At 35.0% G+C, this 21,993-nt stretch overlaps 1 protein-coding gene and 1 non-coding gene across 37 annotated transcripts in view; one reads left to right on the top strand and one right to left on the bottom strand.

The window, feature by feature from the left end:
* Window positions 1–21,993, bottom strand: part of LEKR1 (leucine, glutamate and lysine rich 1) — a 207,274-nt gene that overhangs the window by 101,171 nt on the left and 84,110 nt on the right. For 25 of the 36 annotated variants that reach the window (XR_014076925.1, XR_014076922.1, XR_014076923.1 and 22 more), the window contains 2 exons: window positions 17,207–17,382; window positions 5,102–5,287 (listed from right to left, as the gene is read on the bottom strand). Coding sequence is in view for 22 of the 36 variants with exons in the window: in XM_081570626.1 (XP_081426752.1) it covers window positions 5,102–5,287; window positions 17,207–17,382 (362 nt within the window). In the remaining 14 variants the exon portion in view is untranslated. Of the gene's footprint in view, window positions 1–3,721; window positions 3,780–5,101; window positions 5,288–17,206; window positions 17,383–21,993 lie in introns of all 36 variants that reach the window. The other 11 variants (XR_014076927.1, XR_014076928.1, XR_014076921.1 and 8 more) reach the window with 3 other exon arrangements.
* TRNAC-ACA (transfer RNA cysteine (anticodon ACA)) lies at window positions 20,387–20,458 on the top strand. Its single transcript has one exon. It is a non-coding gene; the product is annotated as a tRNA-Cys (tRNA).

Here is a 21,993-nt window from a genome sequence, read left to right as displayed (position 1 = left end):
GATGTTCTTGTGGCCAGGTATTTTTGGAAAACACTTCCTTGGCTTTAATTCTGAGAAGACTTGCTAAGCTAATGGTCATTTTTGTAAGAGGAAAGTGGAGGGTGGAAATTCATCACCTTCTTTTTTTCCTTTTACACAGAAAAGGAGTTCAGTGTTTTCATATGCTTTTGTGGAACTGAGTGAAATGATTCATGAGCTAACAAGCTTTGGCCCAACAGAGACCTGAGTTTGAATCTTAGCAGTGTGACCATGGCCTACTTCTCTATGTCTGATAAGAATAATAAAAGCTTACACATTAGAATGGGGCTTCCCAGGTGGCAATAGTGGTAAAGATCCTGCCTGCCAATGCAGGAGACATAAGATACCCAGGTTTGATCCCTCGGTCAGGAAGATCCCCTGGAGAAGGAAATGGCAACCCACTCCAGTATTTTTGCCTGAAGAATCCCATGGACAGGAGGATCCTGGTGGGCTACAGTCCATAGGGTGACAAAGAACTGGACAGGACTGCATGCACACATTAGAATACTATGAGGATTAGATGAAAGATGCTTAGTGCTAGTCAAATGACTGGCAGAGAGAGGGTTCCTAGTTAGTGAAAATGTTTTTCTTTTCTTCTCTTGTCTCATGTCAGTAAATTACTTCTTTTCTTCAAATATAGAAAGGTAGTTACTTGACTTAACCCTTAACTGCCTGTTACATGCAATATAAAACACATTCTCTAGCATTTTACTGGTCTTTTAAGAAACAAAAACATTCAAGGAAATGGCTTATCTTAGATATCAGATTAAAATGATGAAATAAAAGAGAGATAAGAATAATAACCTTTGATTTGGGAGGGAGTGCATTTTTTAAAAAGTTATTTATAACTATGAAATGTATGTTTTAGCAAATCTATCCTAAATTTGTCCTCCTCTATGAAGTCTGAAATAGTAGAATGGCATATTAAGAGTTTTATTTTACTTATAATTGTATTTAATTTTATCAATGAGGAATATATTCAAGTGGTTCAAAATATTTTCTGAATGTTGAGCTTTAAGGCAACTTTTTCACTTTCACTTTCATCAAGAGGTTCTTTAGCTCTTCTTCACTTTCCGCCATAAGGGTGGTGTCATCTGCATATCTGAGGTTATTGATATTTCTCCCAGCAATCTTGATTCCAGCTTGTGCTTCCTCCAGCCCAGCGTTTCTCATGATGTACTCTGCATATACATTAAATAAGCAGGGTGACAATATACAGCCTTGACGTACTCCTTTTCCTATTTGGAACCAGTCTGTTGTTCCATGTCTGGTTGTAACTGTTGCTTCCTGACCTGCATCCAGGTTTCTCAAGAGGCAGGTCAGGTGGTTTGGTATTCCCATCTCTTTAAGAATTTTCCACAGTTTATTGTGATCCACACAGTCAAAGGCTTTGGCATAGTCACTAAAGCAGAAATAGATGTTTTTCTGGTACTCTTGCTTTTTCGATGATCCATCAGATGTTGGCAATTTGATCTCTGGTTCCTCTGCCTTTTCTAAAACCAGCTTGAACATCTGGAAGTTCACGGTTCACATACTGCTGAAGCCTGGCTTGGAGAATTTCAAGGAAAGTATCAAATATACAGTTGAAATTGTTACACTGGTATTTGTAACATAAATGTATCTATAATATTACTTTAATATTTTTGTCTTGATTTTGGTAACAGGGTTACCCTGGCCTTATAGGATAAGTTGGGAAATATTTCCAATTTTTAAGTTGTCTAGAAAATATTGTATAAAATTAGGATCCTCTGTTACTTGAAAGTTGGTAGAAATTGCTTGTAAAATATAATCTAGCCTTTTTCTGGTGAGAAAATATTGCTTCGACTTCTTTAACAGTTATAGGAACATTTAATTTTTTGAGTAAGTCATGGTAAGATATATTTTTCTAATAATACATCCATCTCACGTAAGATTTCAAAGTTGTTGGCAGCATTAACTTTTCTTTTTATTCTTTATCTGCAGTTACTGTTCCTGTTTCATTCCTTATATTTTTCATTTGTTTCTTTTCTCTTGTGATTGAATTGCTAGGTTTGTCTATTTTATTATTTTTTTTTAAAAAATCAATGCTTTTTTGTTTATCTTCTTTATCATATTTTTGTTTTCTATCTCACTGACTGCTGCTCTTATTTTTATTGTATTTTTTATTTTATGTTGAGTTTATTCCCTCCTTCTTATGTAAATATTTAAAGCTATACATCTCCCTCAAAGCATCACTTTGGCTGCATCCCATAAATTCTTGATATGTAGTGTTTTTTAATACCATACAAGTCCAGATATTTTATATTCACTTTAATTTCTGCTTAAACCTCAAAGTTTTTCAGCAGTGTGTTTTGTAAAATTGTAAACGATACAAGGATGCTCACTACACTAAAAACAACATTTAAAGAAGCTAATGGACATATCATATTCTTGAATGAGAAAACTTTTATAATATTAATATTAATAAGACAATATCACTAAAAATATTAACTCTCTAAAAATCAGTATAAATATAATGAAATCCCAATTAGAAATCTTGTTGGGATTAAAGTTGAATAAAATTACTTTAAATTTTATGTGGAAGAATATCTACCTGTGAATATGCAAGAAAAGTATACAGACTGGAAGAGAAAAACTTTACTAGATCTCTATCAGAATCTTTGGATTAGAGGTGAATCAGTTCAGTTCAGTTCAGTTCAGTCGCTCAGTCGTGTCCAACTCTTTGTGACCCCATGAATCACAGCACGCCAGGCATCCCTGTCCATCACCAACTTCCAGAGTCTACCCAAACCCATGTCCACTGAGTTGGTGATGCCATCCAGCCATCTCATCCTATGTCGTCCCCTTCTCCTCCTGTCCCCAATCCTTCCCAGCATTAGGGTAAATGATCTTAAAGTTCAAATTGAAGAAAACTTCCAAATATTTTTAAAAATATATTTTTAAAAAGTATTTAAAAAGTAAGAACAAAGAAGAAAGACTTACCAGTTATGAGAATATGCTATTAAGTCTAATGAATATGATATTAATGGTACATCCAATAAATTAGTGGAACAGAAAAGAGAATATAGTAATAGCATTTTGAAATTTTGCCATATGACAGATAGTTTTATTTAGTAGGAAAAGGATAGATTACTTATTGTAATACACAATGCTGACACAAATGGCTATGCCTATGGAAAGAATAAAACCGGACCCCAAATCTCATACCATGTAAAAGGTAAACTGCATATGTATTAATGACTTAAATGAAAGAAAATCCAAGAGACTATATGTATAATCTAGAAATGAAATGGACTTTCTGAACTAAGACTAACTAGAAACAATAAAAGATAATAATTTGATAATACTAAAAAGAAAAATATTGATATGGTGCAATTTACTGTGAAAAATCAATAGACAAATTATACATTAGAAAAAAATGAATATAGAAGATAAATAATTACTTTACTATATAAACTGCCCTTAAAATTGTTGGAAAATTCTAATAATTCAATAGAAAATTGGGAAAATCTAACTGACAAAGTAATGGACAAGAGACAAATTAAAATACCTGATTTTAAAATTTGTATTCAGTTTCATATTGCTTCCACATTCATGTGACAACTTACCTTTCAAAACTAGGTTCTCTCTCTAGAGAACTCCATCATTAAATACTCCCCAGCAAGGAGGTTGAGAGCCCTCTGTGATCTCCTTCATTCCCTTGTCTATTCAGCCATGTGCTTACCTCTCTAGACCTGGGTAGTCCTCTCAACTCTGATTTTATTTGAGCCTTCCTAGGGTGGCTGTGGAGAGGGCCAAGGAGACACAGTGTAACAAGCATAAGTCTTGGAGTCCAACTAGGTTTGCTTTCATTTCCTGCCATTTACCAGTTATGTGGGAACAGGTATGTTACTTCTCTGGGCCTTCATTCTCTCCTCTTTAAGATGGAATAATTATACCTGCTACTCATAGTCATTGTGAGGATTAACAGAAGTAATTTATATACAGTGTTAACATAGGCTTCCCTGGTGGCTCAGCGGTAAAGAATTGGCCTGTAATGCAGAAGATGAGGGTTCGATCCCTGGGTTGAGAAGACCCCCTGGAGAAGGAAATGATTACCCACTTCACTATTCTTGCCTGGGAAATCCTATGGACAGAGGAGCCTGGCAGGCTACAGTCCATGGGGTCACAAAAGAGCTGGATAGGACTTAGTGACTAAACAAAAACTACAATATAGAGCCTGCCAGGCTCCTCTGTCTATGGGATTTCCCAGGCAAGAATACTAGTGGGGAGCCTATCCCTTCCCCAGGAGATCTTCCCGACCCAGGGATCAAACTGGCATCACCTGCATTGCAGGCGGATTCTTTACCGCTGAGTCACCTGGAAAGCCCCTAGTACATATTACCACCTAAAAAAATGTTAGTGATCTATCTTCTACCCTATTTCAGTGTCTTATGGTTGGTCTAGGGACTAGGTTACCAGCAAACATGTTTTCTAAATGGCTCTCTGACTCCAATTCTTTGATGTTCAGAAAACCTCCATACAGTGCTAACAGCATAATTTTGCTAAAACACTTCTGGTGTTATATCATTCTCCTGATTAACAGTTGTCAATGATTTCTTACTGCCTTCAGGAAAAACTACAAATCCCCACAGCCTTACTGCTGATATACTCAATGTTCTAAGGTAAAATTTTTAAAACCTTGTCCAAAGCTCTCAAAACATAATTTTTAATCTTTTCAGTTGGAAAAATGAAGGAATACCTAAAAATTTGGACTTACCTTGTATAACAGCATATGCTGTATATTCTTTCAGTATTCTAAACCACCATCCACTGGGGATGATGATATACAAAAGTAGCTCCTACTTTGTTTTCCTGAAATCTCACGTAATTGAAAATTTTTATTATATATATTCACTTAATACTTGCCACTCTGGCAGATTAGGAATGGGAGATAGCAAACATTTATAACAGAATCAGTTATTGGCATAGTAATAATTAGGTATATTTATAACACAAACTAGTTAAAACAAGGTTTTTGTTGTGATTATAAGAGAAATAAAAAATTATACATTTCCTTATTACAGCTAGTTGCTAACAACAGCAAAAAATAATTCTCTTTTACCTAGTACTTCCTTTTGCAAGTCATGGCATCTGGTTTGCAAGTTTACTTCCTGTTGTTTGGATGTCCGAATCTGCTGAGATCTCAATATGGCTGCATCTGACAACAACTTCAGATTTTTCATTTTCTCTTCAAGGCATACATTGTTTCTCTGGGACACTGTCAAACTTTTATTTAGCATCTTTATTTCTGTAAAGAAAATTCAAAGTTTACAAATAGACAACATTGGATCATAAAACATTTCTTTAAAAAAATGATTATTTTATTTTAGAAAATTGATAGTTGAAAGCCAAGATGACTTCTCTGAGAGTATAGAGAGTATAACCAAAAAGGTGAGTTTTAATTTAGTAGTTATTCTGAAAAAGAAATGAGGAAAAAGACTGTATTGCAAAATGATACATGAAACCTTTTAGTAGCTTTTGATAAGCCTTAAATTGTGTTAAATGACAATCCTGCCTGCTTTTTAAATACTCACATGAATAAATAGCATAATATCTCTTTAATGTTCTGGGTTTTATTGAAATTAAATTTTTTTCGTGGCAACATGATTCAGAAAAGTAAATTTAAATGTGCTAGCATGAGCTGGTTGGGAGGAATTTCTGGAAGATAACTAGGCTATATTCTATACAAATTATGAAGAAAGGTGGTGGGTTGGAGAGAAATAAAAGGAAACAGTGTTTAAAACTAATAAATTTATGGCAGAAAGTATTTGTTAGTATATCATAATGATTCTAATGACACTCTGTCCCCTCAAATTGAGACTAGAATTTCATCATAGCAATCACTTCTCATTACTCTATTTACTTAGATTAAGTTTAATAAAAATATGCCTTCACAGCATTATGTATATTTCAATGTGCTAATTTTATATAATTTTGTGAGAAATGCATGGAACATTTTATCTTTCAGAATGATAATTATCAAGCTTTCCATCAGTCTTTTCAGCACTGCTGCCTTAAACCACCATTAAAACACACAAACACACATGCAATAATAATAAAAAATACTATAAAATTTGTACAACCACAATTAACTGAATTGAAGAAGATGTGATCTACATAAAAATCTGGACAGTGTGCTTTTCTAGAGAGTTCATGTGGCATTCCCTTCCTTGTTTAGCTCATCCTGGACTATGTGATTGGGTTAGTGTGTGATAGGATGTCAAAGAAAGGCAGCTTGGTTTACTAGTCTTGGAGCAGAAATAGTAGCCACATGGGCCAGTGAAGACGAGAAGTAGACTTCTATGGGATATACACGGCTGCAGAGGGAACATGGCCAGTAAAAGGTTACAAGAGAAATAAAGCAGTATGCTGAACAGAGCACAGAGAAGAGAGCATGCCTTAAGGGATGGGGATGAGTAGGATCAGGAATGTAGTCTAATGTAGTCTAAGGAGAGAAAAGCAAAATGTTTTTCTGTGGGAAGAAAGTACATCTGGAAGAAAAAGTGGCATTTAAGGTAGACCGAGGGTATGAACAGAAGGGGTCTGGCACCTTCTTCACCTTTTATTCCTACTCAAAATGGAAAAACTAGAGAAATAATTTGGCAGAGACCAAATAAGTGGGGTCTATTATATTCCAGGGGTTCCTTTACATGGGAATTTTTTTTCCCCTAAGAATAGCTATATGCTTCTGAAAATGTATGGGTATGTTACCATTTGTGTGAGGAAAACTACTAACAGTACATAGAGTTTTTAAAAGAATATAGTTGAAGAAAACAAGGAGGTTGCAATTTTTCTTCAGGCCTAAAAAATCTTCCTGGGTATTTCTGTAGCCATAAAGGTAGCTTCTTATGGCTTAATAAATTGTACCATACCTTAACCATATCCATCTAAGATGAAGTCAGAATGACACTGCAGAATGACACACACATGCTGTAACCTATTTATCGTTTGCCAGAATGATACTGGTTAGGTTTGCAGGCTGACTCTCTCAGTGTACACTACTATCTGTCTCTAAAATAACTACTTGTGTCAATGTGACTTTCTATTTGACATTAAAAGAATAAGAATCTGCAATAAAAATTCATTTGTGAAATATATTTTAACACATGGAAAAGTACAGCAAGATTTAAAAACTAACAGGAGGCACAGTGTTTCTAACATGGAATTAGGGGAGTAAACACAATGGGGTCAATTAACTCACCCTTGGCAAACTATACATCCCCTATACCTATGGCAATCCTGGTGTCAAATACTCAATCCTACTTTTGTCATTAATACAACTTCATAATTGTCAGTTATGTGTCCCAATCTGGGATTCAGAAATTATGATTTACTTATTCTGGTCATTGTACCCACTTTATGCTTTCCCTATATTTGCACTATCCCATGAAGAAGCTCCTCCTAGCCTCATACATTAGATCTACCACAGCTGTTATGCTACCTCTGCCTGGAAATTTTTCCTGACCAGATCTGTTACTCACACCAATTACACCGTTTCTATGGCACTGATCATATGTAAACATGTGGTCTCCTATTAGACTGCAAGTTATTTTAGGCCAGAGGTAATAGACTCAATGGACATGAATCTGAGCAAACTCCCGGAGTTAGTGGAGGACATAGGAGCCTGGTGTGTTACAATCCATGAGGTCACAAAGAGTAGGACATGTCTTGGCAACTGAACAACAATATCTTATTCATTTTTTATTCCTCCTATAATTTCTACTACAATATCCTAGAACTAACAGAAGCTCAATAAATATCTACTAAATGAGTAAAGGCATTATTGAGTAAAGCTTCTAATAGTTTCTAATATACCACTAGTTGAAGATACTAAATATGTGTTCTCTCCCTTCACTTCAGAGGCAAGCATTTTGAGCTCTAAATTATTTAATGTCAAACTTGGTAAGGCAGTAAATACACACATCTAAAAGAAGGAAACATCTTAAATAGGATAAGCAAATATGCCTATTCTAGCCCTAATTTCATCAATTTTATGAAAAATGTGGATCACAAAAGTTCTTACTGAAAAAAAGAAGTATATTATTTAAAATGTTTGTGGGGCTTCCCTCATGGCTCAGTTGTAAAGAATCTGCCTGCCAATAGAGGGGACATGAGTTTGACCCCTGGTCCAGGAAGATTCCACACACCATGGGACAATTAGGCCCATGCACCACAACTACTCAGCCAGCAGTCTAGAGCCTGTGAGCCTCAACAACTGAAGCCCATGCACCTAGAGCTTGTGCGCAGCAAGAAAAGCCACAGCAATTAGAAGGTCAAGCACGTAGTTCACCAACAGCTGGAGAAAGGCCGTGTGTAGCAACCCAGCACAGCCAAAAATAAATAATTAATTAAAAAAAAATAAAATAAAATGTAATATGGTCCAAGTTTATAGCCAATGGATGTTTTTAGCTTTAAAGTTACTTTAAAGCTTTAAAGTAGGTGTGATGTAATTTGCTACCTGATGCAAGTATAATTATTAGTATCAAAATTAATCTCATACAATCAATTTATTTGCCTTGATAAGACTTTTTGTTGTTCTTAGTCCTGTTAGCTTAGTCAAATTAACATAAAAATATGTTAAGTCAATAAGTTTTTATATATATATAAAAACTCTATATATAACCTTATCACCAAGGCATACTGATATAAACTAATATTTTAAAACTCTGAAATGCTAGATTTACTATTTAATGAAGGGACCATAAAACACTATATAGATTAAAAAAAAACACTCTATTTTGAAATAGAGATTTACAGGAAGTTATAAAGAACTGTATGGGAAGGTCCTGTGTCGCTTTTATTCCTCCTCTTCCCATGTTCACATTTTGTATAACTATAGTACTCTATCAAAACTAAGAAACTGACCTGGTATAATCCACAGAATTAATTCAGATTTGACCAAGCTATACACACATTTGTGTGTATGTGTGCACACGCACACATATGTGCATAGCTCTGTGCAATTTTATCACATATGTAGCTTTATATAACTATTAATACCAATACGATCAAAATACAGGACTATTCTATCACCATAAAGTTACCCTTCTATCCCTTTATAGCCACACCTACTCCTATCCCCACCAGCTGTAATTGCTGGCAACAACTAGCTTGTTCTCCTCTAGAATTTTATTTCAAGAATGCTATATAAATAGACTTATAATATGTAACCTTTTTGAGGCTAGATTTTTTTTTCACTCAACCTATTCCCATGAGCATGTATCAATAATCTATTTATTTTTTATTATTGAGTAGTATTCTATGTCATGGATAAAGGACAATTTGTTCATTCATTGAAGGACATCTGGGTTGTTTCCAGTTTGGGCTATTATGAATAAAGCTGCTATGAAAATGTATGTACAGGTATTTTCACGAACTTAGATTTTTATTTCTTTCAGATAAATGCCTAAAAGCGCAACTGCTGGGTCATGTGTTAAGTGCGTTTTTAGCTTTAGAGGAAACTGTAAAGTTACTTTCTAGAATGGCTATTCCATGTCACATTCTCACCAGCAATATTGAGTGATTTGGTTTCTTTTATCCTTGCCAACCCTTCTATGCTCAATTAAAATTTTAGACATTGTAAGAGATGTAATATTTCATAGTATCTCATCATGGTTTTAATTTGCATTTCCCTAATGGTTAATGAAGAGCCTCTTGATGAAAGTGAAGGAAGAGAGTGAAAAAGTTGGCTTAAAGCTCAGTGTTCAGAAAACTAAGATCATGGCATCTGGTCCCATCACTCCATGGGAAATAGATGGGGAAACAGTGGAAACAGTGTCAGACTTTACTTTTTTGGGCTCCAGAATCACTGTTGATGGTGACTGCAGCCATGAAATTAAAAGACGCTTACTCCTTGGAAGGAAGGTTATGGCCAACCTAGATAGCATGTTTAAAAGCAGAGACATTACTTTGCCAACAAAAGTCCGTCTAGTCAAGACTATGGTTTTTCCAGTGGTCATGTATGGATGTGAGAGTTGGACGGTGAAGAAAGCTGAGCGCCGCAGAATTGATGCTTTTGAACTGTGGTGTTGGAGAAGACTCTTGAGAGTCTCTTGGACTGCAAGGAGATCCAATCAATCCATCCTAAAAGAGATCAATCCTGGGTGTTCATTGGAAGGTCTGATGTTGAAGCTGAAGCTCCAATACTTTGGCCACCTCATGCGGAGGGTTGACTCATTGGAAAAGACCCTAATGCTGGGTGGGATTGGGGGCGGGAGGAGAAGGGGACGACAGAGGATGAGATGGTTGGATGGCATCACCGACTCGATGAACATGGGTTTGGGTAGACTCCGGGAGTTGGTGATGGACAGAGAGGCCTGGCGTGCTGCAATTCATGGGGTCGCAGAGAGTCGGACACGACTGAGCGACTGAACTGAACTGAACTGAATGGTTAATAATGCTAAATATTTTTTTCTGTGCTTATTTGCCACCTGTATATCTTCTTCAGTGAAATTTCTGCTCATGTATTTTGCCCATTTTCTAACTGAACTATTTTTCTGATGTAGAGCTTTGAAAGTTTAAAAAAAAAAATTCTAGATATAAGCCCTTTGCCAGATATGTATTTTCTCCAGTCTGTAACTTCCTTTCTATCCTTTTAACAGGATCTTGCACAGAGGAAAAGTTTTTAGTTTTGTTGGGGTCCACTTTATCAGTTTTTCCTTTTATGTATATGCTTTTAAGTTTAAGTCTAAGAATGCGAGGTTACAAAGATTCTCTTTTTTCCCTAAAAGTTAAATAACTTTATCTTTTACAGTTAAAATTATGACTCATTTTGAGTTAATTTTTGTATAAGGTATGAGGTTCGGATCAAAGTCTTTGATATCCAGCACCATCCAGCCTTTGTTGAAAAGGCTAGGCTATCTTTCCTCTACTGTGCACCCTTGTCAAAAACCTTGTCACTCTTATCAAGAACAAGTTGGGCTGTACAAAACAAATAAATTACAAGGATATGCTGCAAAACACAGGGAATATAGTGAACTTTTCATAATAACTATAAATGGAATATAACCTTTAAATATTGTGAATCACTATGTTATATACCTGAAACTATATATAATATTGTACATCAACTGTATCTCAAAAAAAATACCTGTTGAGCATATTTGTATGGATCTAAATAAATAGATGGAGAAGGCAATGGCACCCCACTCCAGTACTCTTGCCTGGGAAATCCCATGGACGGAGGAGCCTGGTGGGCTGCAGTCCATGGGGTTGCTAAGAGTCAGACACGACTGAGTGACTTCACTTTCACTTTTCCCTTTCATGCACTGGAGAAAGAAATGGCAACCCACTCCAGTATTCTTGCCTGGAGAATCCCAGGGACGGGGGAGCCTGGTGGGCTGCCGTCTATGGGGTCGCACAGAGTCGGTCACAACTGAAGCAACTTAGCAGCAGCAGCAGCAAATAAATAGATACACATATATATTTAGTTTTAAAATTTAATCATGAAATAACTGACATACATCACTGTATAAGTCTCAGGTGTACACTATGATGGTCTAATCTATACTTATTGTGAAATGATTACCGCAATAGGTTTAATAACATCCATAATTTCATGTAGATATAATAAAAAGAATTTTCTCCTTGTGATAAGAACTCTCAGGATTTACTCTCTTAACAACTTTCCTACATATCATAGAGCAGTGTTAAATTTTAACAGTCTTACTTCAACTCCCCTTTTCCCTCCCCTCGCTCCCATCTCTGATAACCACAAATCTAATCTCTTTTTTATGAGCCTGGTTAGTAGCTTTTCTTGTTTATTTTTTGTTTTTTTAGATTCTACATATAAGATCATACAGTTTTTATCTTTCTCTGACTTATTTCACTTATCATAACCTCTTTAAGGTCAATTCATGTTGTTCCAAATGGCAGGATTTCAGTTTTTATGGCTGAATAATATCCAATTATATATATATATAATTTATAATATATAATATTATATGATATATAATATTATGTTATATATATCTCACAATTTCTTTATCCATTCACCTATTAACAGAAACGTAGGTTGTTTGCATGTCTTGGACATGTTTGCATGTATTGTAAATCATGCCACTATGAACAAGGGAGTACAGATGTATTTTGGAGTTAGTGTTTTCATTTTCTTTGGATATATATATATATACACACACATATATATATACACACACACATGGGTTTCCCTGGTGGCTCAGATGGTAAAGCATCCACTTGCAATGTGGGAGACCTGGGTTGGGAAGATTCCCTAGAGGAGGGCATGGCAACCCATTCCAGTATTCTTGCCTGGAGACTCCCCATGGACAGAGGAGCCTGGTGGGCTACAGTCCATGAGGTCACAAAGAATTGGACAAGACTACGCAACTAAACATAGTACACCACATATATGTACATATATTTAAACTATAGGTGAAAAGCATTAATTTTGTTCCATTATTTAGGAGAAAATCTACAAGACAACCAAATGAACATTTCTGTAGGATAAGTGAAAATCTAATACAACAGAAGGAACGTAGACTTGAGGATAAAAAGAATAAAATAATAAAAGCTGACATAGCTTGATTTTTACTGTCATAGGCATATTGTGGTGTGTGTGTGCATGTGTATTTTACAGATGATGACACTGAGGTCTGGAGGTTTTGTAAGTGGTAGAGTCAGTATGTGAACTTTGGCTCTCTGACTCAAGAGCCCCGCTGGTAGGATTTCTGCGTGTGTGCTAAGTTGCTTCAGTCGTGTCCAGCTCTTTGCAACCCCGTGGACTGTAGCCCACTAGGCTCCTCTGTCCATGGGATTCTCCATTTACCTTTAAATATTTGGGTTTCCCTGATAGCTCAGTTGGTAAAGAATCTGCCTGCAATGCAGGAGACCCCGGTTTGATTCCTGGGTCGCGAAGATCCCCTGGAGAAGGGATAGGCTACCCATTCCAGTATTTTTGGGCTTCCCTTGTGGTTCAGCTGGTAAAGAATCTGCCTGCAATGCAGGAGACCTGGGTTCAATCTCTGGGTTGGGAAGATCCCCTGGAGAAGGGAAAGGCTACTCACTCTAGTATTCTGGCCTGGAGAATCCATGGACTGTATACTCCATGGGGTTGCAAAGAGTCAGACTCAACTGAGTGACTTTCACTTTTCTTTTTTCATACATATTAAAGTATAAACAATTATATTTTTTAAAAAGTAAAATGTTAAAAATTGTTAGTTTTGCAGCTGAAAACATGGTTGTTATAATAGTTGTATTTGTCTAAATTTAATCCTCAAAATTAAGTAAAAAATTTAGGAGTACTATATTGTCATATACAACTCACCTCTAAAGGCACATATCATATAATAAAATTAGCTGAAGTTGTTATACAGTTACTTTTCTCTAACATTAAACTAAAAAAAAAAATTAAAATACACAGAAAAGTTGGAAGAATTGAACCAAATATACACAACACCTAGATTCTTCAATTAACATTTTACTATATTTGCTTTATCACATAGCTACTACTCTATTCACCTTACATTTTTATTCATTTTAAGATAAGTCAATATATTTGATTCCCTAAACATATTATTAATTAGCATTCAATATAGATTTCTGATTTTTGAATTAAATTTTACCTACAAAGAAATGCACAAACCTCAAATGTATCATTAGATTAGTTTTGAAGAATGCATCCATCGTGTAACCCAAACCTCTGTCAAAACAGAAAGCATTACTGTCACCACAAAAAGTGCCTTCACACTCCTTCTGAGTCAGTCTTTCCCTCTGAGATAACTAGTGTTACTTCTGTCTTTTTTCCCCACTGTAGATTAGTTTTGCCTATTCTAGAACATCATATAAATGGAATCTTACAATATGCAATTATTTGTATAAGGTTACTTTCAGGCAGCGTAATATTTCTGATGCTTATCCAGATTTCTGCATTACTATAGTTCATTTTATATTCCATTGTTTGTTCAGTTGTTGTTTATTTTTACATAATCCATTCTAGTGATGTACTTCCAGGCTTTTACCAATTTAAGGCTATTTTGAATCAAGCTTGAATAAAGTTGCTGAATATTTTTATGAACATATGCTTTCATTTGCGGGACATGATAAATTCCAAAGAGAAGAATTTCAGAGTCATCAGACAGACTTATCTTTAGTTTTATTAAAAAATTATCAGAACTTTTTTTAAAGTGACTATAGCATTTTATACTTTGACCAGTTTGTATGAAAGTTTCCGTTGCCCTGTTCACCACAATTTGCTGCTGTTAAGTCTTTTTCACTTTAACCTAGTGGGTATGTATGGGTATCTCACTGGTTTCAATTTGCATTTCCCTTATGACTCATAATGCTAAGTGCCATTTCATGTCCTTATTGGTCATTGGTATATCTTTTCTTGTAAAGTGTTCTATTCAAATATTTTAGACATTTTTGATTGGATTGTTTGTCCTTTTACTATTGACTTGTAGGTGTTCTTTATGTAATCTGGACAGCAGTCCTTCGTCACAGATTTTTTCAGTATTTTCTGTCTGAGATTTACCTATTCATTTTCCTAATGGCATCTATTGATGAGTGGAAGTTTTTAATTTTGATGAAGTCTAATTAATCAATTTTTTTTGGTAGTTCTTACTTCTGTCCTCTCTAAGAAACCTTCATGTACTATCAATTCATGAAGATATTTTGGTGTTCCTTGTTTTAGCTTTTATATTTAGCTCTGATATATCCTGAATTAATTTTTATGTACAATGTGATGTAGGAGTCAAAGTATATTTTCCCACATCAGTATTTAGTTATTCCAGCACAATTTGTTGAAAGAGTTTCTTTTCCCATTGAATTGTTTTGGTGCCTTGTCAAAAGTGAAATGGTCATATCAACAGGTGTCATTTACAAGGCTATTTTGTTTCACTGATCTATTGTTGATTCATATGCCAGTATTACAATGACTTGTGTACTATGATTTTATAATAAATCTTGAGTCAGGTGATGTTAATTCTCCATTATTATTAGCTTTTTAATAGCTTTTGGTGTTTGTTTTAGTGGTTGAGGTAGAGATTATACATCCTTAACTTCTTAGTCTACATATATTGAATACTGCACCATGTCACATAAAATACAAAAGCATGCAACTATATGGATCTATTACCCCATCCTTCTGTCCTTTATGCTCCAGTTGTCATATGTTAAATGAAAATACTTTATAAGCCCCACAATATAGTGTTATAATTCTTACTTTAAATGAGCATAGACATTTTTCAATTTAAAGGAAAAAGGGATTTACTGATATTTATTACTTGTAGTATATTTTAATCCTTTCCTGTTCATTTTTTTCAATGTATATTTCTCTTATTCAAATTGAATAATTTCAATTGATCTATCTTAAAGTGCACTGATTCTTTCTTTGGTAATCACAATATGATATAAAAGTCTATCCAGTAGATTTTTATTTTAGATATTGTATTTTTAAATTCTTCAGCTTCCAATGTTTAATAGTTTTTTGCCGAGATTTTCTATCTTTTCATTCATTATTAGCTTATTTTCCTCTATGTCACTGAACATAGTTAATGGCTGATTTGAAATCCTAGTCAGTTAATTATGTCATCTAGTCCAGTTCAAGGCTGGTCTGTATTGACTGTCTACTCTTGAGTATGAGCCATCTTCCCATTTCTTCCCAGATCGAGTGGTCTGGGATCGTATCCTAAATGCTGTGGATGTTATGTTATGGAGATGCTGGATTCTATTATGCTCCTCTAGAGTATTGATTTTTTTTTTTTTGGTATTGCTTTGTTTTAATGGGCTTCCCCAATGGCTCAGCAGGTAAAGAATCTGCCTGCAAAGCACGAGATGTGGGTTTGATCCCTGGGTCAGGAAGATCCCCTGGAGGAAGGCATGACAACCCACTCTAGTAGTCTTGCCTTAACAAGTAGTTAACTTGGCTGAACTCAAATACTTAAGACTGTTTCCCCTTAGGGTAGGTAGCAGTAATGCCAGTTTAACCTTAGATGAGCTGTTTAAAGTCTTCCTTGTGTACATGTATTTCAGGGATAAGCCAGAGATCTGGGAAGAATTTATAAGCGAAAGTTGAGCTCTCTCTATCTCTTTTTGAGGGTATCCTCTCACTTCTCAAAGCTAGGGCTGCCTTGATAGCTGTCCACAAGTCTTCAAACCAAAAAGACAATAGATTTTATTAAAGTTTTAGCTTCCCTGCATGGATTAGATTGTACACTGCCCTCAATCTAACAGTCATTTAATAAACACCAAAACAAACAAAAACAACAAACAGGGAATTCAACCAGTGCTATTCCCTTCTTTTAATTAAAAAAATAATATATTTTTTTAGATCAGTTTTAAGTTCATAGCAAAATTAAGCAGAAAGTACAGAGAATTCCCATATACTCTCTGCCCCCGACATATGCGTGGCTTCTCCACCATCAACATCCTGCCCCAGAGTGGTAAATTTTTTTACAATTAATGAACCTGCACTGGCACATCATTATCATAAATCTATAATTTACATTAAGGGTACACTCTCAGTGATGTAGATCTATGGGTTTTGACAAAATGTATAAAGACACATATCCACCATTATAGTATTATACAAAATGGTTTCACTGCCCTAAAACCCTCCATGTTCTACCTATTATCTTTCCCTCTTATCCTGGCAACCACTGATCTTTTTACTATCTCCACAGTCTTGCCTTTTCCAGAACATTATATAGTTGGAATCATCCAGCATATGGCCTTTTTAGATTGACTTTTTTCAAACAGTAATAGACCTTCTTTCAATTTTTTTAATGTTCCATCCATGTGTTTAGGCTTGGTCACTCTCCAGTGTTCTCAAGCAGCTATTCTGTCCAGAATTTATAGTTGTTATCTGTGGGAAATCTGATCTAATTACATCTAATCTGATCAGTCATTAACAGAAGAAAAAGTTTTAAAATACAAATTTGTACATTTAACAGGAATAACCAGACTTCCGGCCACTGTTCAAGACTGACATATCAGAGCTTATCTTAGATCAGGCCTATAATTATTGAATTTCAGGGTTGGAATAGATTTTAATGGTCATCTAAAGAAATAATAGGTTTAAAATAAAAGGTTTAAAATTAATCTTTTAAAATTAATTTTCCCATCACATAAAATGAAATATCATTATTTCATTACTTATGATATACAATTTACCAAAAAAAGGACAGTTATATTTTAAATATATTTAACAAACCTGTCAAGGCTGTTTCACTTATTGATTTAATTTGTAGAAAAACTTCTCTCTTCAGTGAAGTCCAGTTTTTAAAATGATCATATACTTCATTTTTAATACTGTTTAGCTCCCTTTTAGTAAAAGTAAGTAATGAAAGAGTCTTAGTCCAGAAATATTTGTATTCCATCAATCTCTGACTGTAAAGTAGTAAAGAAAAATTAGGATTTAAAAAAATAGCAGTCATAATAACAAATATTAAAAAAATTTTCTTTGAAAACTGGTTTTACAATAACCATATAATCTACTGCTCAAATGGAGACAATTTTGAAAGTGAAAGGAGATGCTATCTACATTATGCTGAGACAACACATAAATGGAATATTCCAGAAAGACTGAAGTAATATGGTCACCCCAATTCATTTCCATTGTGTTATTAGTTTTAACTATAAATAAAAATAGCTAACTATCCTCCTATACATTTTTTTCTATTTTTCTTTAAAAATTAACAGCAAACATTTGAAGAAAATTAAGTCAAAAGTGACTTAGTCACTAAGCCTAGAAGAATCTCAAATTTGTAGACAGCATTCTTCCTGTGCTATGGCTCTACAGGCAGTGTAAAACATGGGGTAATAATAAATGAAGCTTTTTAAGTGACTGATCCAGTGCTTCTGCTTCATCAAATGCCACAACTCACAGTAACCACATGTGTTTTGCCATCCCAATGATTTTTATTACTTCAGATGTCCTGGCTAACATTTACCTAACAAATCAAGCAAGATGCAGACACAGATCTGAGTGTTATCAGAAAAAGAAGAGGACTGAAGCCATGACAGTTAATTATTTTGTTAATATTTATCTCCCTAAGTAGACTAAGACCTATTATACAGAGAGTGTATCTGTCTTGTTCATCACAGTCTCCCTAGCACTTAGCAAAGTACCTACCACATAGCACTCAACACATACTGATGAATGAATGAATGAATGATTGAAAAAAATCACTTAGTTGAAGGATAAAGAAGTAAGAAGTATTGAGGATAAAATACTGGACAACACCAATATTTATGGGAATAAAACAGAAAAGAATTCCTCAAAGGAGATGAGGTAGGAGCAATCAGTGTGTCAGAAAAAAAAAAAAAAGGATAACACCTGAAAGGCCAGGGCTAAGAGAATTTAAAGAAAGAGTAGTGGTCAGTATTTAAGTCCTCAGATAAAGGCTAAACAGTCCATTATGCCTGGTATTGAGGAGGCCTTTGGTGATTTCAGAGGTATCGGGTAGGAAAAGACTGAGCAGTAAAGCAGAAATGAGGAAATAGTTATGTGGTACCAGCAATCAAGAACCTTGACTGAGGCAACAAGGAGAGAAAGAAGAAGATCCCACAGTAGAATAGTTTGTTAGGGTGGGAGACACCTGAGTGTGTATACAGCTGAGTAGGAGTGCAGTCACGGAGACTAAAACACATGCAAGAGATGTGATCATCTCTTGTGCAAAGAGCTAGAAAGGACAGATGTAAAACAAAGGCTGAAAGATTAGCCTTTGTTAGGAAGAAGGGTGGTGTCATTTTGTGTGGTCAATTACGAAGGTCCAGGTGAGTGACCAAAAGCCACAGGGGATCCTCAATCAGCATGCAGACCTCGGAGCTAAGAGAGACATTGATTAAAAAAAAAAAATCAAAGAAAGGGGTGGGGTGAGAGAGGGATGGATTGGGAGGTTGGGTTAGCAGATGCAAGCTATTACGTATAGAATGGATAAACAATAAGGTCCTACTATATAGCACAGGGAACTATATTCAATATCCTGAGATAAACCATAATGGAAAAGAATGCAAAAAAAGAATGTATATATACATATATAATTGAGTCACTTTCCTATATAGCAGAAATTAACACAACACTGTAAATCACTCAAACCTCAGTTAAAAAAATCAAAGAAAGAGTCCATATAGATCACTAAATCAAGGGACCCAATAGTGAGAATGGAGTTTTGAACACAAAGCCAGTAAGTGGTAAGAAAAAGAGACAAGAGCTATGAACTAAGTAAAGATTAAGGGACTAATGGGCCCAATGTAAGGTGCTGGGAGCAAGCAATGTACCTGGGGGTCAAGGCCTAGAGGGATATTTAATAGAAGAAAGACTGCATGTGGATGCATGTGCTTCTGCAGGGAAAAGGGCAGGAAACAGAAAATTCAAGCTTCTTAAATAAGAGCATTTCCATCGCATATTGTAGAGCCTAGATCTTATATGGGTGGTGTGGATAGAAGGATGGCTTTCTTCTAAAAGATGACTACAAAAATTAGGTTTAAAACTGTGCATTTATTTGTAGATTGAGAAAAATCACTACAAAAACAATTGTAAAAGTTAATAAATCCCATCAATATCACAAAACACCAAAAAAAGATATAACTTTTAATTTAAGTAACAGCTCTACAATACTTTTTGCCTACAATTTTTGGCTACATGCTTCACAAGCACCTTTTCATATGAGAACCACTGTATAATAATACTTTATGCAGAGAGAATATAAAAATTATACAGCTTTTCATCTAGCATGGCCATTAGTTTTATTATCAGTGGTAATTTAGAAAGATTCTTTTAGCTTTATACTTTATAGTCCATTATTGGTAATATCATTTAAATATTAAGCATTGTCAAATTTGGAAAAATACTTATGAAAATCTTTCATGTATGATAAATTTTTGGAATTTCAAGTTTTATCAGAAAATGACATCTTAAATTATCTTTGAAATGATGAAACTCATGAACCAGTTTATCTCAGATGTCCTGAAATAGTATACCATGATTCTGTGCTATATTCAGTAATGTTAGGAGCTTTTGTAAAATCAGCAAGAAACTTAAATCTTTCTCCCCAGTGTATTCAAATTTTGAACTTCTCTTCATTGAATGGATTGCAAAATAATCCAAGAAATTTTATTGAAAATGTATCTCTTATGATGTAATCTAAAAAGAAGTTAAAATTTGTTTTTTCATGACAGAATAATTTCTGTTGTTGAAATAGTTCATATTCATTGCTTTTATTTCATTAATTAAATATATTCATATACACCCTAATTTTTAACCTTCAAATGTCTTGCTTGTGTAATTAAACCAGTCTAAAATGTCTTTCTAAATGGCAGTTACAATGTATATTCCCAACTTGACTTTCCTTTTCAGATCCCCCAAATGCCAGTGACTATCCCAAAGACTTCCCTGGTGGCTCAGATGGTAAAGCGTCTGCCTACAATGCAGGAGACCTGGGTTCGATCCCTGGGTTGGGAAGATCTCCTGCAGAAGGAAATGGCAACCCACTCCAGTATTCTTGCCTGGAAAATCCTATGGACAGAGAAGCCTGGTAGGCTACAGTCCGTGGGGTCACAAAGAGTCGGACACGACTGAGTGACTTCATTCATCCCAAAGTAAGATAAGGGAAATCATAACGTGTTAAGTATCATTTGAGTCACAGGAAATATGCCTATATTGGTAACTTTTAATTGTCTTTGTGAAATAAATAAGGCAAGACATATAGCTGCTGAGAGATAAGTAGCACAAAGAATTTTAAGCAGAATACTGAGGATTTAGAATAGTATTGGGGAAATTGAGGACCTGGTGTTTAACAACCTATATGTAGGTATAAAGATGAGGATTTTAAGGGTAAATAAGCAGCGGTAAAAGTAGCTGGAGTATTGGTAAAGTCCTTGATAAAGAACAACTGAACATGAAAACAAGATGAATTTAGATCCTTACTTTACATCATTCACAAAAGTTAAAATGGATCACTGACTTAAATTTAAAAGCCAAAACTCGAAAACCTTTAGAACTACTGGAAAAAATCTTTTGTGACCTTTGGTTAAGCAGAGTTCTTAGATGCATTACCAAAAGCATAATCCATAAAAGGGAACATTGATTAAATTGTATTCCACTGAAAATAACAACTTCCATTCTTCAAAAAGGCACAATTATGAAAATGAAAAGATATGCCACAGCCTGGGAGAAAATATTTGCAAATCATATTTCAAACAAAAGACTTGTACCCAGAACATACAAAGAACTCTTACAATCTGATAACAAGAAAACAGACCAATGAAAAAATAGACAAAATATTTTAATAGATATTTCAGCAAATAACCATACAAATGGTTAATAAACACATGAAAAGAGGCCCAACACCGTTAGCCATTTTGGAAACACATATCAAAGCACAATGAAGTACCATTTCACAGTTTCCAGAATGGCTATTATAAAAAAAGACAGACAATAAGAAAAGTTGGCAAGAACAAAATGAAAGTAGAATATTCATTCCTGGTAGGAATATAGTCACAGCCACTTTGCAAAATAGTTTGGTATTTTCTTAAAAGTTAAATATCAATTTACCACCAGTTCACTTCAGTTCAGTCGCTCAGTCATGTCCAACTCTTTGCAACCCCATGAACTGCAGCACACCAGGCCTGCCTGTCCATTATCAACTCCCGGAGTTTACTCAAACTCATGTCCATTGAGTCGGTGACGCCAAATAACCATCTCATCCTCTGTCGTCCCCTTCTCCTCCTGCCCTCAATCTTTCCCAACATCAGGGTATTTTCACAACCAGTTCTTTGCATCAGGTGGCCAAAATATTGGAGTTTCAGCTTCAACATCAGTCCTTCCAATGAATATTCAGGATTGATTTCCTTTAGGATGGACTGGTTGGATCTCCTTGCTGTCCAAGGGACTCTCAAGAGTTTTCTCCAATACCACAGTTTACAAACATCAATTCTTTGGCACTCAGCTTTCTTTATAGTCCAACTCTCACAACTATACATGACCACTGGAAAAAC

This window comes from Giraffa tippelskirchi, chromosome 2, assembly GCF_054371585.1.
Source record: "Giraffa tippelskirchi isolate mGirTip1 chromosome 2, T2T-mGirTip1v1.2.pri, whole genome shotgun sequence".
Classification (NCBI taxonomy): Eukaryota; Metazoa; Chordata; class Mammalia; order Artiodactyla; family Giraffidae; genus Giraffa; species Giraffa tippelskirchi.
Note: the sequence above shows the minus strand (reverse complement) of the source record. Positions and strands in the feature narration are given on the sequence as shown.